General features: G+C 34.7%; 1 protein-coding gene across 6 annotated transcripts in view; it reads left to right on the forward strand.

Moving 5' to 3' along the window:
* Positions 1-20,788, forward strand: part of CACNA2D1 (calcium voltage-gated channel auxiliary subunit alpha2delta 1) — a 545,135-nt gene that overhangs the window by 87,751 nt on the left and 436,596 nt on the right. For all 6 annotated transcript variants that reach the window (XM_071215190.1, XM_058297102.2, XM_058297103.2 and 3 more), the window contains exon 2: positions 1,085-1,166. In XM_071215190.1, coding sequence (XP_071071291.1) covers positions 1,085-1,166 — 82 coding nt within the window. The remainder of the gene's footprint in view (positions 1-1,084; positions 1,167-20,788) is intronic.

Below are 20,788 nucleotides of genomic sequence, written 5' to 3' on the forward strand. Positions count from 1 at the left end.
GGGATGATGGAATACTACAGGATTATTAAAAATAAAATGCTTATAAAATATTTCTAATGGTATAGAAAATTATATTGTGATAAAAGAAAAAATGATATTTGAATTTTATAAAATATAGTGTCAACTATGTTAAAGAAAATTAAAATAATAGAAGGAAATGCACCAGATGTTAAGAATAGTTATCCATGGGTAGTGGAATTATGGCTGTCTAGTGTCCTAGGGCTGCTGAAACAAAGTACTGCAAAGTGGGTGGCTTAAAGCAAAAGAAATTTATTGTCTTACTCTTCTGGAGCCCAGAAAGTCTGAAATCAAGGTGTCTGCAGGGCTGTGCTCCCTCTTATACTGATAGGGGAGATTCTGTCCCATGCATCTCTCCTGGCTTCTGGCATTACATTCTCTGCCTCAGTTGTCACATGGCATTATCCAGGTTATCTCCCTGTGTGCAAATTTCCTTTTCTTGTAAGGACGCTAGTTATACTGGACCAAGGACCTACCCTATTCCAGTATGACCTCATTTTAACTTGCCTCATTCTATCTTTAGCAAAACTATATCCAAATAAAATTAAGCCTCTGAGGTACTGGAAAATAGGACTTCACATATCTTTTTTTGGGAATACATTTCAAACCATAACAATGAGTACTTTAAAAAAATACTCATTGTTTCTTGCATTTTGTATATGTTCTATTTTTGGTATACTCTTGCTATTATATCCAGAGGGCCTGTGATCTAAAGGTTAAAATTTGTGGTTTAGAATGTTCTACAGAGTAAATATTTGTGGAATTTTAATAAAAAGTAAGCAAACTTTTATCCTCATATATGACAAGATATCAATGGCAATTTTCTGTTTTTGATTTGGAGATATTTCAACATCCTAAGAAGTTGTACACTATAGATTCAATGATGCTTTTATTTGGAAGTGGGTTGGGAAGGTGGACATGGTGGGATTTGGGAGGAAGGAGGATTAAAAAGACAATTTAATGATTTAACCACAGCATGAACTATAAAATGTCAATGTGTATTAGTACCTGTGGCCTTTATTTTCCAAAACTCTGGGAGAACATTTTTCTTTTCTGATTCCTTCAGTATCAAGTCATGGGTGGATAAGATGCAAGAAGACCTCGTTACGCTGGCAAAAACAGCAAGTGGAGTCAATCAACTCGTTGATGTGAGTAAAAACTAAAAATAAGACTTGTTAACCCTTTCTTTTTTTATTAAAAAAATTTATTGAACCAAACCATGAACATACATAAACAATATAAATATAGTAAAATATGTGAATTTACTAAACAAAGATGCATATTAGCATAAAAGTCTCCCACACATCTCCTCACCAATACCTTACATTGTTGTGAAGCTGTTGTTACAAACTGTGGATGAATATCATCAAAATATTTATACTTACAGTAATATTTAACCAATATTTTACATTTACTATATTCCCCCCCAACTGACCCAATTATTATCAACCTATTTTAGTATTATATATTTGCTACCATTCAGGAGAAAACATTCTCATATTCTGTTAACCACAGTACATCACCCACCTCTGGATTTCCTGTGTTGTACAGTACCATGCTTTGTACAATCCATCCAGAGTATACACTCAGTGGCTTTCATATTTATCACAGAGTTGTGCTGTCATCGCTTCAGTCAATTTTAGAATCCTTTTATAACTCCGAATGAAAAATCCCATTACCGATTATAAACCTCTATTTTTCCTTAATATTGGAAAAAAAATTTCTTCTTGCCATTGTTGCAAGATATTACAATATTACTCTTAACTGCTCTGCCCTCTTGGATCTCCTCAGTATGTAATTTTTTTAACATGCTTTTGGATTTGGTTTGAAAGTATTTTGTTAAGGATTTTTCCATCATATTCATTAAAATATCGGTCTCTAATTTTCTTCCTTTGTAGTTTCTTTATCTGGTTTGCTATTAGGGAGATGTTGGCTTCATGGAATGAGTTTGGTGGTGGTCTTCCTGTTCAATTTTTCAGAAGAGCTTAAGAGAGAGTGGTAGTAGATAAGTTGTGAACTTAGGAAACAATCATGCAAATGTGCAGAACTCCCATGCAACACCCTCCACCAGCACTTTACATTATTGTGGGACATGTTATAGATAATGAGATAACATCATCAGACTATTACCACTGATTATGGTCTAGAGCATACATGTGGTATATTTTCTCCATACCCTCCTATTTTTAACACAGTACTTGTTTGACATTGATGCAGGAATATTACAATATTGCTGTTAATTATAGTCCATAGTTTCATTAATTGTATTTTTCCATGCAGCTCCTTAGTACCGCCTTTTAATAGTGATGTACATTTGTTCTAGTTCATAGAAGAACATTCTTGCATTTGTACTATTAACCACAATACTCATCCAACTCTGTTTTTACTATGTTATCCAGTCCCAAGATTATTCTCTAGTTGTCTTTCAATTGACATTTACATCTCTAGACTACCGTTTGAGACACAATCCCATTTATAAACAAGCTGTGTTAGTTATACTCAGTATAAGTGTTACCATCAACTTTATCCATTTCCATACTTTTACATTCAAGCTATTTAAAACTTCTACAGACATTAAATACTGGTGCCCCTTCTCAGCCCTCATCCTATCTCCTATTATCTAAAGATTATTTTTTTTCAATTTCATTGATACATATTAATAAAGCATAAGTCCATCCAAAGAGTATTATCAGTGGTATTCTGTATAATTACATTTGTGCATTTATCATCCCAGTCACTCCCAGAGCACTTTCATTATTACAATAAAAGTAACAAACAAAACTCATCATCTCTCAATCTCTATGCCTTGCCTGCCATACATAGCTTCTATTCTTTTCCCTTCTCTCTAGTGTATTTGTATTTACATTTTGTAAAAAGTCATATATGCATTATCAACCATATTTGTGTTTTAGATGAGGTTTTACTGTCTTATAGAGTCCCATCTTACAGTTTTTAGCTTTCTTTCTAGTAATATACATTGCCTTAGACTTTTCTTTTCAACCAATCGTACATATATTATAGGACTCCTAGTTACAAACACCATGATATGCTTTACTCATTACTATTCATTTCCAAAGATATACAAACAACATTTTTAACAATCTGCACTTATTAACCCTCTACTTTCCATTCACCCTCCTTCTATTTTCTGGTGACCTATATTCTAATTATTAACTCCATAAGTTTACACAGTATATTTAGTTCAAAGAGCATAATCATACAGTATTTGTCCTTTTGTGTCTGGCTTGCTTCACTCAACATAATGTCCTCTAGGTTCATCCATGTTGTCATATGCTTCATGACTTCATTTCTTCTTATTGCTGCATAATATTCTGTCATGTGTATACATCACAATTTGTTTATCCTTTCGGCAGCTGATGGACACCTGAGTTGTTTCCAACTTTTGGCAAAGGTGAATAATGCCACTGTGAACATCGGCGTGCAGATGTCTGTTTGTGTCTCAGTTCTTCTGGGTATATGCCTAGTAATGGTATTGCTAGGTCACTTGGCAAGCCTATATTCAACTTCCTTAGGAACTTCTGAACAATTCTCTACAGTGGCTGTACCATTCTACATTCCCACTAACAGTGACTAAACGTTGCTATCTTTCTACCTCCTCTCCAACATTTACAGTTTTCTGACTTTTTAATAGCAGCCAGCCTAATAGGTGTGAAATGATATCTCATTGCAGTTTTTTTCTCTACTTTTTTATTTTTTAAAAGATAATTTGATTACATACATGTTACAGAATATATAGGGGATTCCCATATGCCCCACTCCCTATACCTCCCACATTTTCCCACATTAGCAACATCTTTCATCAGTGTGATACATTCATTGCAATTGCTAAACACATTTTGGAGTACTGTCACTAGGCATGGATTATAGTTTACATTGTAGTTTACACTCTCTTCCATTTGACTCTGTAGTTTATGGCCAGATATATAATGGCCTGTATCTGTCATTGTAATGTCTTTCAGATGATTTCCAAGTCTTGAAAATGCCCCCTTTCCCATTACAACTGTTTTTCCCTCTTCCAAACCCCAAAACATCCATGGGTCATTGCCTCCACAATAATGGTATTTCTTCTATTGCTAGATTCATAAGTGATCTATAGTAAAATGCTAGTAAGTTTATTTTAGTCTGTAGTTTGTTTCCCAATCCTGAGGACTCTAGGATGTTGATGCCCACTCCACCATTAATTGAGGGTGGCTTTGATCCCATATATCTGATAGATGGAACTCTCTTGTTTGCACTCTTAGTTCCTTGGTATGTTATTTTTCCATCATCTCCTCCCATTGTCCTGGGTGAGTCCATTGAACTGGAGAGTAGGTGTTGCAGGGATTCAGGGCCTAGCTGGCACCTAGACAACCCAAAGATTTAAGTCTCTTGGATGTACACCTACCAATTCTAGTACTAATTATAGGTTTCGAGTAGAAGGACAGAAGAGTTATCCATAGGAAAACCACTGCTGAGTCTAACTCAGACACACTGGGGAGCATGCATACCAGGTTAGGGCTCACTGGCAAGGGGCCAAATTCCTCAACTGTCTGCCCTGACTATAGTGTCTGGATGACTCCATATCCCTGAGGAGCTTGGCTATTTGGGGTTGAATCTACTTTGGCTGTCAATGAAATCCTGTTGCTATGTGCGTAAGTGCTACCTCTGGAATGTCCTCCTGACTCACTTTGAATTCTCTTAGCCATACAAACTCATTTGTCTTTAGCTTTTCCCCCTTTTCAAGGTGGCTTTTTTGTTTGTTTGTTTTCCCCCATATGTATTGCTTGTTGGTACTTGTTAGCAATCTCTTGGTGCCAGGGAGGCTCATCCCTAAGAGTCATGTCCCATGCTGGGGGAAGTTACTGCTTTTATATACTGAGTTTGGCTTAGAGAGGGGCCACATTTGTGCAACAAGAAGGCCCCCTTTCTGTAACTCTTAGGCACCCTGTGTCACTAGGTTAAGTTTAAATTTTAAGAGCAAAGGCTCATAAGCATAGTCATCAAGTTTCCTTCAATGGGCCATCCTCCTTCACAAGTCATTGTTCATTGTAGTTTTGATTAGCCTTTCCCTATTTGCTAGTGATGTTGAACATTTTTTCATGTGTCTCTTCACCATTTGTATTTCTTCTTTGGACAAACGTCTTTTCAAATCTTTTGCCTGTTTTTTAATTGGGTAGTTTGTCTTTTTATTGTTGCATGATCTCTTTATATATCACAGATATTAAATCCTTATTAGATATGTGATTGCCAAATATTTTCTTGCATTGAGTTGCCTGCCTTTTCACCCTTTTGACAATGCTCACTGAGATGCAAAAATGTTTAATTTTAAGAAGGTCCCATTTATCTGTTTTTTTCTTTTGTTGCTTCTGTTTTTGGTGTAGGTTTAAGAAACTACCACCTACCGAAGATATTGAAGATGTTTTCCTACGTTTTCTTCTAGGAATTATATGGTTGTCGCTTTTATATTTAAGTCGTTGATCCATTGTGAGTTAATTTTTGTTAAGGTGTGAGATAGGAGTCTTCTTTCTTTCTTTTGCATATGGTTTTACAGTTCTCATAGCACCAACTGTTGAATAGTCTCTCCCAGCCCAACTGGGAATTCTTGACTACCTTGTCAAAAATCAGTTGACTGTAGATATAAGGGTATATTTCTGAGTTCTCAATTCAGTTCCATTGGTCTATGTGTCTGTCTTTATGCCAGTACCAAGCTGTTTTGGTAGTGGAAGTTACAGTCTTCCAATTTCATCTTCTTAAGGTATTTTTGGCTATTGGGGGTTCCTTAGCCTTCTAAATAAATTTGATAATTGGTTTTTCCACTTCTTCACAAAAGACTGTTGGGATTTTTGTTGGGATTACATTGAATCTGTAAATCAATTTTAGTAGAATTGACATCTTAACAGTATCTAGTTATACAATACATGAACATGGAATGTTCTTCCATTTACTTAAGTCCTTTTGTTTCTTTTAGCAATGTTTTTTAGTTTTCTGAATACAGGTCCTGCATGTCCTTGGTTAAGTTTATTCCTAAATATTTGCTATTGTAATGGATTTTTTTTTCTGATTTCCTCCTCAGATTGCGCATCAGTAGTGCATAGAAATGCTATTGATTCTTGCATATTTTTCTTGTATCCATCACTTTGCTGATTATTTAATTCTATTAATTCTAATAGCTTTGTCGTGGATTTTTCAGGAAATTCTGTAGAATCATATCATCAGTGAATAGTGAAAGTTTACTTCTTTCTTTCCTTTTTGGGTATCTTTTATTTCTTTAGCCTAATTCTCAAGCTAGAACCTGTATAGCACGATATTGAATAACAGTGGTGACAGTGGGCATCCTTGTCTTGTTCCTGATCTCACCTGGAAAGCTTTCAGTCTTTCACTATTAAGTATTATGCTAGCTGTAGGTTTTTCATATGTGCACTTTACCATATTGAGAAAACTTTCTTCTATTCCTCTTATTTGGAGTGTATTTATCAAGAAAGGTGTTATATTTTCTCAAATGCCTTTTCTGCATCAATTGAAAAGATCATTTGATTTTTTTGTTTCAATGTGGTTTATTAAACTACTTGGTTTTCTTGTGTTGAACCATCCTGCATATCTGGGATAAAATTCACTTGATCTTGGTGCATAATTCTTTTAATGTGCATTTACATTTTCTTTGCAAGTATTTTGTTGAATATTTTTGCATAAAGATACATTAGATACATTAGATACATTGGTCTGTAATTTTCTTTTTTTGTAGTATCTCTATCTGCTTTTAGTATTAGGGTGATGTTGACTCAATAGATTGAGTTTGTTAGCATTCTTTCCTGTTTTTTGGAAGAGCTCGACAGAGATTGGTATTAGAATATCTTTGAATGATTGGTGAAATTCAGCTGTGAAGGCATCTGGTCCCTGGCTTTTCATCTTTGGGAGGTTTTTGATGACTGTTTCAGTCTCTTCACTTGTGTTTGGTTTGTTGAGGTATTCTATTTCTACTTGGGTCAGTGTAGGTGGTTTGTGTATTTCTAGGAATTTGTCCATCTCCTCTACATTTTCTAGTTTTTTGCATGTAGTTCTTCAGAGTATCCTCTTACGATTTCTCTTATTTGTGCAGCATCAGTGGTAACGTCTCCCTCTCATTTCTGAGTTTGTTTATTTGTATCTTCTCTCTTTTCGTCTTTGTCTGTCTAGCTAGGGGTTTGTTGGTTTTGTTGATCTCAGAGAACCAACATTTGGTTTTGTTGATTCTCTCTATTGCTTTTTTTGTTCTTGATTTCATTTATTTCTGCTCTGATCTCTACTATTTCTTTCCTTTGGCTTGGTTTGGAATTAGTTAGCTGTTCTTTTCCTATTTCTTTCAGATGTGCATTTCGATCTTTAACTTTAGCTCTTTTTTCTTTTTTAATGTAAGCATTAAGGACTGTAAATTTCCCTCTTAGCACTGCCTTTGCAGTGTCCCATAGGTTTTGAATATATTGTGTTCTCATTTTCATTCATCTCAAGGTATTTGCTAATTCTCTTGCAATTTCTTCTTTGACCTACTGACTATTTAAGAGTGTGTTGTTTAATCTCCATATTATTTATGAATTTTCCCTTTTTCTCCATTATTGATTTGGAGCTTCATTCTATTATGATCAGAGAAAGTGTTTTGTATCATTTCAGTCTTTTAAAATTTATTGAGGGAAGTGGACTTGGCCCAATGAATAGGGCATCCGCCTACCAAAGGGGAGGTCTGTGGTTCAAACCCCAGGCCTCCTTGACCCGTGTGGAGCTGGCCCATGTGCATTGCTGATGCACACAAGGAGTGCTGTGCCACGCAGGGGTGTCCCCTGTGTAGGGGAACCCCATGCGCAAGGAGTGAGCCCCTTAAGGAGAGCTGCCCAGCATGAAAGAAAGTGCAGCCTGCCCAAGAATGGCGCCACACACACAGAGAGCTCACACAGCATGATTACGCAACAAAAAGAAACGCAGATTCCCGATGCCGCCGATAAGGGTAGAAGCGGTCACAGAAGAACACACAGCAAATGGACATAGAGAGCAGACAATGGGGGGAGGGGAGGAAGGGGAGAGAAATAAATAAAAATAATAAATCTTTAAAAAAAATAAATTTATTGAGACTTGTCTGTGACCCTACATATGTTCTATCTTGGAGAAGGTTCAAGAGCACTTGGAAAGAAAGTATATCCTGCAGTTTTGGGGTACAGTGCTCTGTAGATGTCTTGTTAGGTCTAGTTCATTTATCTTATTATTCAGGCTCTCTGTTTCTTTATTACTCCTCTGTCCAGATGTTCTCTCCAATACCATGATTGGTATATTGAAGTCTCCAACTATCATTGTAGAGACATCTGTTTCTCCATTAAGTGTTGCCAGTATGTGCCTCATGTATCTTGGGGCACTCAGGTTAGATGCATAAATATTTAGTATAGTTATTTCTTCTTGGTAAATTTCCCCTTTTGTTAATATATAATGACCTTCTTTATCCCTTATAACAGTTTTGAATTTGAAATCTATTTTGTCTGATACTATTATCACTACTTCAGCTTTTTTTTGGTTACTATTTGGATGGATACCTTTTTCTAACCTTTCACTTTTAACCTGATTGGATCCTTATGTCTGATGGGGGGGTCTCTTGTAGACAGCATATAGATGGCTTATATTTTCTCATCCGTTCTATCAGCCTTTGTCTTTTGATTGGGGAGTTCGAGCCATTAACATTCAGTGTTAGTACTCTAAAGGCATTACTTACTTTATCCAATTTGTTCTTTGGCTCTCTGTTGTCGTATCTATTATCTGTCTTCTTATCCTTTAGTTTACCCTTCCTAATAATCTTCATTTCTAAACTCTTCTCCAAATCTCTTGCCATTGTTTTTTCCTTTCATGCTGCAGCACTCCCTTTAGTATCTCTTATAATTTTGGTCTTTTTGTTACGTCTTCTATCAGTTTTTGTTTGTCTGTGAAGACTTTGAACTCACCCTCATTTTTGAAGGACAGTTTTGCCAGGTACAGAATTCTTGGCTGGTGGTTTTTCTTCTTCAGTACCTTAAATACATCATACCACTTTCTTCTCTCTTCCATTGTTTCTGATGAGAAGTCAGCACTTAATCTTATCGAGTTTCCCTTGTATGTGATGCTTTGCTTTTCTATTACTCCTTTCAGAATCATGTCTTGATCTCTGATATTTGTCATTCTGAATAGTAGGTGTCTTGTGATAAGTCTATTTGGATTTATTCTTTTTGGGGTGCTTGTCCTTCTTTGATATTGATGTCTTTCTTAAGGGTTGGAAAGTTTTCAGTCATTATTTTCTCAGATATTCTTTCTTCTCCTTTTCCATTCTCTTCTTCTTGGACACCAATACGAATGTTTCATTTTGCGTTGTCATTCAATTCTCAGAGACTCCCTGTTCCATTTTTTCTATTCTCTTCTCTTTCTATTCTCTAATCTTTTCCAGTTCAGATATTCCGTCTTCAAAATCACTAATTTTGTCTTCAGGCAATTCAGATCTGCTCTTAAGTGCCTCTAATGTGTTTTTAATCTCATCCATTTTGTCTTTCATCCCCATAAGGTCTGTTACTTTTCTTTGCAGGCTTCTAAATTGCCCTTTATGCTTTCCCAGTGTCTTCTTAATATCCTTTATTTCTTTGGTTAGAAATTCTTTAAATTCTTTGAAGTGATTTAGGAGAATTGTGTGATTATCACTGATTGTCTTAATTCTGTATCTCTTCAGGATTTTTGGTTAGTTCTTTTGGGTGCACCATCTCTTCCTATTTCCTAGTATGACTTGTCATTTCTTGCTGATGTCTAGGCATCTGAATATGTTAGTGAATTTACTCTGATGGCCAATCTCTCCCTCTTACCTATTGTTTTTTTTTGTCTTTTTTTCCCCCACAGCACTTCTTTGATATTTGGTTCAACTTGTTCTAAGTCTTTGTAATTGCTGGGCTTAAGTTAACAAAATTGGGCCAGGGAGTCACTAGTGGGGTGCAGATTTTCTTCCAGGGGTATGATACAGAGAGCACTGAGAATAGTTTTTGTCCATGCAATCTCCAGACCGGTCAGCAGATGATGCTCTTAGGCCCATCTTTCCAAGGAGGTGTTTCAGTCTTGGCTTTCCTGTTTTCCTGTATTGAATCCCCTATCCGAGATCCAAGGCATACTCTGATTGCCAAATTCATTGAATAAATGTCCTCCGACCTTCCCTGGCTTTTGTCTTGAAACATCTGAAAGGCAGGAAAATATCTGTTCCCCTCTCAGTTGGCTGCAGTCGTCCAGGGATTTATTCCCAGCTTAATGTCTTGCAGGTGGGGAAACGGGGCCCTTCCTGGCTGCCGCAGGGACTTGATAACTCATGCTTGTTGTTTCACATTCTTTGTCTCTCTGTCTCTCACCCTCATTGGTGTTGTGTAGCACCGTCCTAGTCTTCTGACCCTCCAAAGCAGGTCCCTCGGACAGCTTTTGGCTTTCTTCATTGCTTTTGTGAGAGTATTCAGCTCTGCTGTTGGTCTGTCTCCATCTTCCCATCAGATCCAATCTTTTCTTTAATTGGAATGCAAGTCTATCTTAAAGGAAACTGTTTTTATATTACAAAAATGATAAAATTTATTGGTAGCTCTGATAGTGAAGTTCTGAAAGAGACTCTAGGCATGATTAGTTATTGTGAAGAGGAAATGCCATCCCTAACAATCAGTGAAATTTCTCACATTTTATATTTCACCTACAGGTCTCACGTAGGTAATTCCATTTGCCTTGCAACCTCCCCAGAAATTCAAATTGGGATGTCATGTACTTGTTATCACAATATTTATAATATTCAGAATAAATTTTAAAATCTCTCATATAGTGGTGGCTTCAAATTATGAGAAAAATTCTGAGACAAATTCTTTGAATATCCTCAGTGGGGACAGATATTCATTCTTTGAGGGTAGATTTTATTTTAAAAAAATATTTGAAAACTGTTTACAGCCATGTCTGGAGACCAGAGTAAGTGAATGAAATGGATAAAATTTTGGTGGAAGAAATGGTGTCATTATAAGAGATGGGTTCTTGTTATTTATAAATTGTCCATGAAAGTAACTCTAAAATGAAATCTGAAATTGACAGCAGTATATAAATATTTGTGTAGTATCTTAAAGAGATAATTTAACTTGGTTTAGAGCAAATACATGTATAGCTTGTACACTTTATTACAAATTAAATGTCATTTCTTTATAGTCTAGAGTCTCAATAGTCTCATTTCAATGTAAATGATGCAACAATTTGAAAACTCGTTTTATGTTCTTAGTGATACAATGAGGTTTTTATTTGCCAAAAATGTGATGAGCCAATGAGGTAAATGGCATAAAAGTGGTTTTATGTATGATGTATTAATCTTTGTGATATGAATATGTATGATTATTTCTCTCTGGGAGAAACTGAAATATATGTATCTAAATAAATAAATAAACTTTATTAAGGAACTACTTCAAAAATTTTTCCAGGATCACTTTATAAAACAATTGTAGGTTTCAAACCAAGGGTTTATTCATTTGTCAACATTAACCATCTTTTTTGCAATCAATACTTCAATTATATATTGAACATTGAACCAAAAAACCTAAATATCCATGAAATAAGGGATATATATGGAAATTAGTGTTCCTAGTGAACAAAAATGATCGAATTTAATTCTACTCAACATTTATAGAATGTCTTATGTCCCAGGCACTGTATAGATTGTGAAGGTTAGTCAAAGAGATTATGTTCCTTTCCTCAGAAAACTCACATTTGGATGATCAAAAGCCTACACCACTGGGAGTGCAAACATGCCTGAAAGCTATTATAAACAGTGGTTGGGATCTGCAGTCATTTATTATGGAAAAATATATTAGAATATGAAAGGAGGTAACATAAGTGAACTTTTATAAAAGTGAGGGAGATTGTGGAAGTTCCAGAAAAAAACATCATTTCCCCATTTTCATTTAAATATTCTCTAAATTGACTGAAGAAGCAGCTTTTACTTAATCATAACAAGAACAAAGAATTGGGAAATTCCAGTTTCTGATTGAATCTATATGACTATTTTACTCATGGATTGTGATTAAAAATGAGATGCTCTTGGGAGCTTCTTCCTTCATGCCTGTACTTTTTCAGCCTCAAAAAGTACTTGCACTGAGGACTTCTTTGTTAGTTTTGGTGCTAAATATGTGAATCTTTTCTCACTGAATCTGCATTTTATAATGAATTGTAAGCAAAAAAGGTCTCATCTAGCTTCCACTATTCTTTATAAACTATGAAATATAGATTACTAAAAAGAGCACAAATATTGATGAATGAATAAATGACCTTTGCTGAATTAGGGTAACAAAATAGAATACAAAGGATTGAAGAAAATTCCCACACTTTTCTGTTTATGAGACACATACCTTATTACAGTGATAGAAAAAAATACAAATACAGATTTATGAGTTATATAAGAGAGAAAGAGGATGAGCAAATAAAATTCATTATTTAAAAAAGAATTCAAGTGTTAGGCTACATGCAAATGCCATTTTATATAGATAATTATTCCATATGCCTCATTCTTTTTAACTAGGGAGAACGTCTATAATGGGGCAAAAAAGGTGCATTTTATTTGCCCATGGGAAATCACAGCAAAGATTGGCTGAAGGATGCCTGAGTTGAGAGTGAACTTTGATCTGAGACCAGCTGGGGTTTTTGGATGCATAGCGAGGCTAAGAAGGTGAATAAATGGAGGAATTTAGGAGGTTCCTGGATTAAAATTCAATATTGTGGAAATAATGATTCTTCCAAAATTAATTAATCTCATCGTTTCTACTGATTTTACAGGGTACAACTGGTCTTTTACCTGAAAGTCCAGAAACTACTACAATGAGGCAACATAGCTAAAATAACACATATATGCCATTTTATGGAAATTGCTTTTATGTAAAATAGTATCCCAGGGAACGTTGATAAATATTAACTGTGTTGGTTAATTTTTATGTTCAAATAGGCTAGGCAATGGTGTCTAGTTGTTTGATCAAACACTAGGCTAGATGTTACTGTGATGTTATTTTATAGATGGGTTTAACATATAAAATCAGTTGACTTTAAGGAAATTACCCTCCATAATGTGGGTGGACCTCATCCAATCGGTTGAAGGTCTTAAAGCCAACACTGAGGTTCCCCAAGAAGAAGAAACTCTGTTTCAAGTCTTCATTATCAAATCTTGCTGAGTTTCCAACCTGTTGGCCTAACCTACAGATTTCAGAATTGCCTTACCAGTCCCTTGTATTGCATGAGGCAAATCCTTAAAATAAATATGTATAAATACATCTACATATTTCCTATTGGCTCTGTTTCTCTGGAGAACCCTGACTGATACATTATCTAAAAAATTCAATATTTCAGTTGAGAAATTTAGCCAAAGCTACATGCCTGTCTTCTTTTAAAGGTCAAAAGCAAATAGGTATAAGTAGTACAGTTATCCCTGATACATAGACGTTTTAAGATGTCTTTTATTAAATTATACCATTATCTAATCATAGACTCAGAAACTGTAGAGACTATATATAGCTATCAATTGTATATATTCATCAACAATGTAGATAAATTAATTGAAAGAATAAATAACGTTATTGGAAAGAAATAATTTTTCTAATTGTATTTAATAAACCTTTTAAATAAAACGACTTCATTTTTAAATTTTTTCCTTTTATTAGCATAAGCATGTACTGAGTTCTTTACATGCATTTTGTCACTGGTCCTCAGGACAGCCTTGTGAAGTAAGCATCATCATCTCTGATATGTATAAAGAAATTGTTTGCAAGGCTAACGTTTTGGTCTAGGTTACACAAATACTAAATATTTCTATTTTACAAGAATAAAATTTTTTACAAAATTCTCTATGCTTTAGAATATATGTTAATATTTTATATTTTTATATTCCTACTTGTATTTTTAGAAGGTAAGCAGATCCCCATTAGGTACAAAGTTAATATTGGTTTTGCTGCTCTTCTTTCTATAAAAGATATAAAATAGAAGAGGCCAAAGCTCTGTCACCAACATTCATGAATATTTTCATTTGATTTTTTTGATAAAAGAAAACTGGAAGGAAATTTTAAGACGACTTAAATGCGTAATTTAAACCTTTCTTTCTTGTTGGTATGCACATAACTGGTTTTGTGGTCTTCCAACAGAAGAAAATATATTATTTTTTAATGTATTATTATAAGATATCCTTTTAAAAGGTCTTTAGGACTGTTATAATTTAGTTTTGCCAGTTTGCTAGCATTGTGAACTGGTGAAAATATTTAGCCTCACAGGGTTGTTGGGATTAATGATATAACCCATGTAAAATATTTCTTGACATGATCAGTCCTCAAGAAATGTCATCCATTGTATTAATCTGAGTACAGGCTGAGTCACTGTAGCAAAGAGAGGAGGTGAATGTGTATTTCTCTTTCACGTAATAGTCTAGAGGTGAGCAGTCTAGGGGCTGGCTGGGTGGCCTGCCATTCTTAGCAAGAGATTCCTGGGCCCAGGATAATTTTTCCTTGTCATTATTTCTTAGCCAGCTGGTAAGGGGAAAGATGAGGGGAACAAGCACCCAGTCATTTTAAGAATAAGATGTTTTGCTCACATTGTTTTGGTCAGAACTTAATCACATGGTCGAATCTAACTAGAGAGGGGTTGGAAAACTGGGGTGTTTCCTTGAGCGGTCATGTACCCAGCTAAAACTATCACAGTGGAAGTTGGCAGAACACGTAGTGGAAGACAACAGTAGTTTTCCACTTATATACATTATTATTTAAATATTATGCTTATGATTATATCCAACTCTGTGTATTTACATATCTTTATATATCAAAGAAATCTTAATCTTATATGGAAACTACTTTTAAATATTATTGATCAAGAAAAAATTTGGAAAAATAGAAAAAATGCCCCAGATTTTGAAAACCTTAAGTATAACAAGATCTGTATGATTTTTTTTCTTTTTTTCTTTTTTCAAAATTTTTTCCCTCTGAGATGGCTCCCTCGTCTTTCTGCTCATTGTTTTGCTCACTGTGACTGCTTGTGTCTGTGAATTGTCTCTGCTTATTGTCTGCTCATCTTCTTTAGGGGGGCACTGGTAATTGAACCTGTGGGAGGTGGGTGCCCAACTGTTTGAGCCATATCCGCTTGCTGAATTTTTTTATCAGTCTGACTTATAGAATATTTTAAAGACATAATATTGCTTTTATATATGTATGTGCAAATAAATTTATATGTATGTGTGTGTCTATGTCTATGTTTATATCTGTGTCTCTATCTAATCATCTATATCTATATATTTCTTTAGCCACCATGTTGGCAAATAGAGGTTGATCATCATCCATTAATAAATAGATGTCATTTTAAAAATTAAAGTGGTGTTATCATCCTTGAAAACAGCATTTTCAGTGTTTTTAAGTTCATGAAACTTTCTGCTAGCAATTATTATTTTCATTTAATTTGTTTATTAAATATTTCATCATAAAAATGTATTTGTAAATTTTGAGTAATATTCAAATTACCAAATATTCTGAATTAATGCATTGTATAGTAATGACTATTTCATGAAAAATTTTTCTAAACAAAGTAAATTGATGCATAAAAACTGTTTGTCTTTTCTATTAAATGCATTTCTGAATCTTCAAGAAGTTATATTAAAAGAAAACCTCCCAAATAGGTCAGAAATCCTCAGCCACTGCGTTTGATTGACTCTGACTTAAAGATAACAGCAAAAATATAGAAAAATTACAATCATTTGGGAGTTTTATTTTCTACTTTGAACACTATTTTCTTCAAGTCTTTCCCCTTTTAGAAATTCAAAACTTCTTCATGACCTCTTTATTACAAAAAGAAGGCTGTGAAAATGAAATATGAAAATAGTAATAGATGCTATGAAAAAGTGAAATGCTACAAATACAGCTATTATTATTTCACTTGTTTGATTTTATTCAGATTTGTCTTCCCTCACAATGAAATGTTTTCCTAAACCAGTTACCATAATTATGTAGGAGAATTGGAATTATCTCACCTCTTCCATCTCCTTTTCTTTCTAACTAGAAAGAAATTTCTGTCCACAGTAGAATTCAGTGACAATAGGGATTGTGTACTTCTCCCAACCAAACCTAGAGATTTTAAAGTAGGAATCACTTTTATAACAAAACAAAACAGAACATAATAAACAAACCAGTGGTCAGTTACATTCACTTTCAAAGAGACAAAGTAAACTCAAAGGGAATTTCTAATCGTAAGATGACATTCAGTATTTCATTAACAGCTTTTTAACTGAAGTATTATTGTTTCACAAACATTAATATTGGAAAGCTGTTAAACTCTTTTTCTTTTTGCCTTACCGTTCTGTTCCAGTGCTCTTCAGTAATGACCGTTTTCTTAAATTATGATAGTAGTTTGGGTAAATTATTATTTATGCTTTATCCAAATAGCAATCTAGTGGTTTGGTAATACTAATTATAGGCATCCTTGGAGATATTATTGTAGGTTTAGTTCCAGACCACCACAATAAAGCAAATAGTGCACATGGATATTTTGGTTTCCCAGTGCATGTAAAAGTTATGTTTACACTCTGTGTGCAGTAGCATTATGTCAAAAAAATGTACATACCTCAATTACAAATACTTTATTGCTAAAAAATGCTATCCATCCTCCGAGCCTTCAGTGAGTTGTAATCCTTTTCTGGTGGAGGGTCTTGATCCGATGTCGATTGCTGCTGACTGGTCAGGGTTGTGGTTGCTGAAGTTTGGGGTAGCTGTAGCAATTTCCTAAAATGAGACAACATTGAAGTTTCCACATTGATTGACTCTTCCAGTCATGAAAGTTTTCACTGCAACAAGTGATGCTGTTTGATAGTATTTAACCCACCGTAGAACTTCTTTTAAAATTGGAGTTAATCTTCTCAAACCTTGCTTCTGCTTTATCAACTAAGTTGAGGGGATATTCTAAATCCTTTGTTGACATTTTAACAAAGTTGACAGCATCTTTAGGGGGAGTAAATAACATCTTAAGGAACCACTTTCTTTGCTCCTTCCATAAGGATGCAACTCCTGATTTATTGAAGTTTTGTTACGAGATTGTAATAATTCAGTCACATCTTCAGGCTCCTCTTCTAATTCTAGTTCTCTTGCTATATCCATCCCATATGTAATTATTTCCTCCAGTGAAGCCTTGAATCCCTCAAAGTCATCAATGAGGGTTGGAATGAACTTCTAAGCTCATGTTAATGTTGATAGTTTGATCTCCTCCCATCAATGATGAATGTTCTTAATGGCATGTAGAATGGTCAATCCTTTCCAGAAGGTTTTGACTTAGCCCAGATCCATCAGAAGAATCTATGGTGGCTATAGCCTTATAGCCTCACAAAATTTATTTCTTCAGTGGTAAGACTTGAAAGTTGAGATGCCTCCTTGACTGATGGGCTGCAGAATGGTTGTTGTGTTAGGAGGCATGAAAAGGACATTAAGCTCATTGTATATCTCTATCAGAGCTCTTTGGTGACCAGGTGAATTGCCAGTGGGCAATGATATCTTGAAAGGAGTCTTTTTTTCTGAGCAATAGGTCTCAACAGTGACCTTAAAATATTCGCTAAAGCATGAATAGCTGTCATCTAAACTTCATTGTTCTATTTCTAGAGCACTGGCAGAGTAAATTTAGCATAATTGTTATGACCCCTAGGACTCTTGGAATGATAAATGTGCATTGGCTTCAACTTAAAGTCAACAGCTGTATTAGCCCCTTCCAAAATAGCCTTTTTTGGTAAGCTTTGAAGGCTGTTTGGCCCATATTGACAATCTGTTGTTTAGTAAAGCCACTTTAACCAATTATCTTAGCTAGATGTTCTGGATAACTTGCTGCAGCTTCTATATAAATACTTGCTACTTCACCTTGTACTTTTATGTTATATAGACAATTTCATTCCTTCAGCCTCAGGACAAACCTATGCTAGCTTCAAATTTTTCTTCTGTAGTTCCTCACCCCTCTCAGCCTTCATAGAATTGAAAAGAGTTAGGGACTTGCTCTGGATTAGGCTTTGGTTAAGGGAATATTGTGGTTTCTTTGATCTTCATCCAGACCATATCCGTATCAGCAATTAGGCTGTTTCATTTATCATGCATGTATTCACTGGAGTAACACTTTCAATTTCCTTCAAGAACTTTTTCTTTGCATTCACTACTTGGCTAACTCTGGTGCATGAGATTTAGCTTTCTGCTCTTCTTGGCTTCTGGCATGCCTTCTTTCCTAAGCTAATCATTTTTTGCTTTTGATTAAAAGTGAGAGACTTGAAACTCTTCCTTTAACTTAAACACTTAGAGGCATTTTAGGGTAATTAATTGCTCTAATTTCAATATTGTTGCATATAAGGGAATAGGGAGGTCCAAAGAGAGGGAGAGAGACGGGAGAACAGCTGGTTGGTGGTGCAGTGAGAAACACACATTTATCAATTATATTCACCATCTTGTATGGGTGCAGTTCATGGTGCCTCCAAATTTGCAATAGTAACATTAATGATCATTGATCACAAATCACCATAACAGATATAATAATAATGAAAAAGCTTGAAGAAGTGTTGAAATTACTAAAATGTGGCATCAAGATATGTGGTGAGCACATGGTGTTCGAAAAATGGTGCCAATAAAGTTGCTCAATGCAGGTTGCTACAAACTTTCAATCTTTACAAAACACAGTATCTGCAAAGTGCAATAAAGTGAAACACGATTAAACGAGGTATTCCTATAGTGTTAAAGTGTAATATAGTGCCTCTGTCTTGTGTTCAAGCTGCATGAAGTAGAGGAAAGCTGAAAACCCATTAGTGATGTTGCCAATGTTAGATTCTTCTCTAGGAGAAAGATCAATATCATATAAGAACACTCTTTGCTACAGCACCTTCTCAATATGCAACATACACCTTTTTTCCTCCTGTTTTTCTAGACAGAATATTTAATGTCTGTATATCTAGGTATATCTAGAGCAGTGATTTTCAATCAGGGATGATTCCTTCCCCCATCCTCCCCACCTGGAAAATGTTTGGAAACATTTTTGATTGCCACGTTGGGGGAAGGGGTGTTATGACGTTTAGTGCATTTAGTGTGTAGAGGCAAAGGATGTTTTGCTCAGCATCTTACAATGCACAGAATAGCCCCCCAATAACAAAGAATTATCTGGCGTAAAGTGTATATAGCTCTGAGGCAAGAATAAATATATGAAATTCTTCAAATGTATATAAATTGGTAAGAGTTATCAGAATTGGTACTTAACAATTTTGCTTTAGAAAAGCCATTTCTTGATTAGGTGTGGCAGTTGGGCATAAATTAAATGGTGTGGCTTTTAAAAAGTCATTTGTTGGCAGTGAAATTAATTTAGTGATTTTGGGTTAAGGACATTAAATAGGCTGCTCACTCAGCTTATGGATAACTATTTTTTAATTTAGTTTTAATAGAACCTAGTATTTTTCTTCCACTTTTAATTGCATGTGCATTATCTGGTCAAAATAATATACTTAATTCACAATATATATCACACTAGATATGGAAAAGGAGAGAGTCTAGCTTAATTTTAAATTATCTTTAGAATTAAGAAACAACCTAAATTGTTTTTTATTTTACATATTACCATACATATAAAATGTTTTCAGTCTAAAAATGGAATAATTCTTCCTGTGAATGTTTTCATAATGAGTTTAGTCTTTGTTATAATTAATTTTTCTAGTCTAATAGCAAACCCAGTATTTCAGTTGTATTTTTACTTAAATAGAAGCTCCTGTTGCTCTGTGTACTATGGATCTAATTAGAGTGTGTATTTACAGTTTTCACTTGTTCTGCTCTTTATTATATCTTTTATATGTGTCCTTGTCTCACATTCTTGCTAATAGAAATTTAACCAGAGCACATAGCAGTATGTGCTGTGGATGGTTTACCAGTTCTGACTTCATTCTTAAATATTCTGCCTAAATATACACCTTGAATACATATTTGAATACACTCAAACATATGCATTTATAGTAGGTGTTTATACACGCATGCATATATAATTGCGCAAGTGTGTGTGTATTCAGGGTGTGTTTATAGTAAAAAAAAAATAACCTATAGTATATATTGAATTCTTCCTATTTGTTAAATGCTGTGCTAGGTACTATTGATTGAAGTTATAAGTTAAGCTTGAATAGCTTCGGTTTAACTACAGAATAAGTTACAGATAGATATCCTGACTTTTTTAACCCTTCAAAATTGAATACCAACTTTCCTTAAGAGCTTTATTTTCCAATAATTCCTTATACCATACATTCTGATCTCTTTCCTCCCTCCTTGAAACACGTTTCCCCAAGAGTGTGTCTAAAAACCCCATCTTTTGTACTACTATATCCCATGTGATTTTACTTTCCTCTGTATTCTGACAGCATACATTTCTGTATATCTTCATTGGAACACTGATATTCTTCCTCATATTGCTCATTACTTTATTATGTGTATTTACTCTTTTTATTAGAGCTTAATCTAATTACAGATAGGTGTTGTATTTGTATTCCATCACATAGCTGTATAGCAACTTATATAAAGTCATCTTATTTTGGTAGAATCAAAATTAATATTGATTTTAAAATATAAGGAAGAGGGAAGTGGATGTGGCTCAAGTGATTGGGCTCCTGTCTACCATACTGGAAGTCCTGGGTTCAGTTCCTGGGGCTTCCTGGTAAAGGCAAGCTGGCCCATGTGGAGAGCTGGCCCACATGGAGAGCTGATGCCACAAGATGACAAAACAAAACAAAACA

Source organism: Dasypus novemcinctus, chromosome 5, assembly GCF_030445035.2.
Source record: "Dasypus novemcinctus isolate mDasNov1 chromosome 5, mDasNov1.1.hap2, whole genome shotgun sequence".
Classification (NCBI taxonomy): domain Eukaryota; kingdom Metazoa; phylum Chordata; class Mammalia; order Cingulata; family Dasypodidae; genus Dasypus; species Dasypus novemcinctus.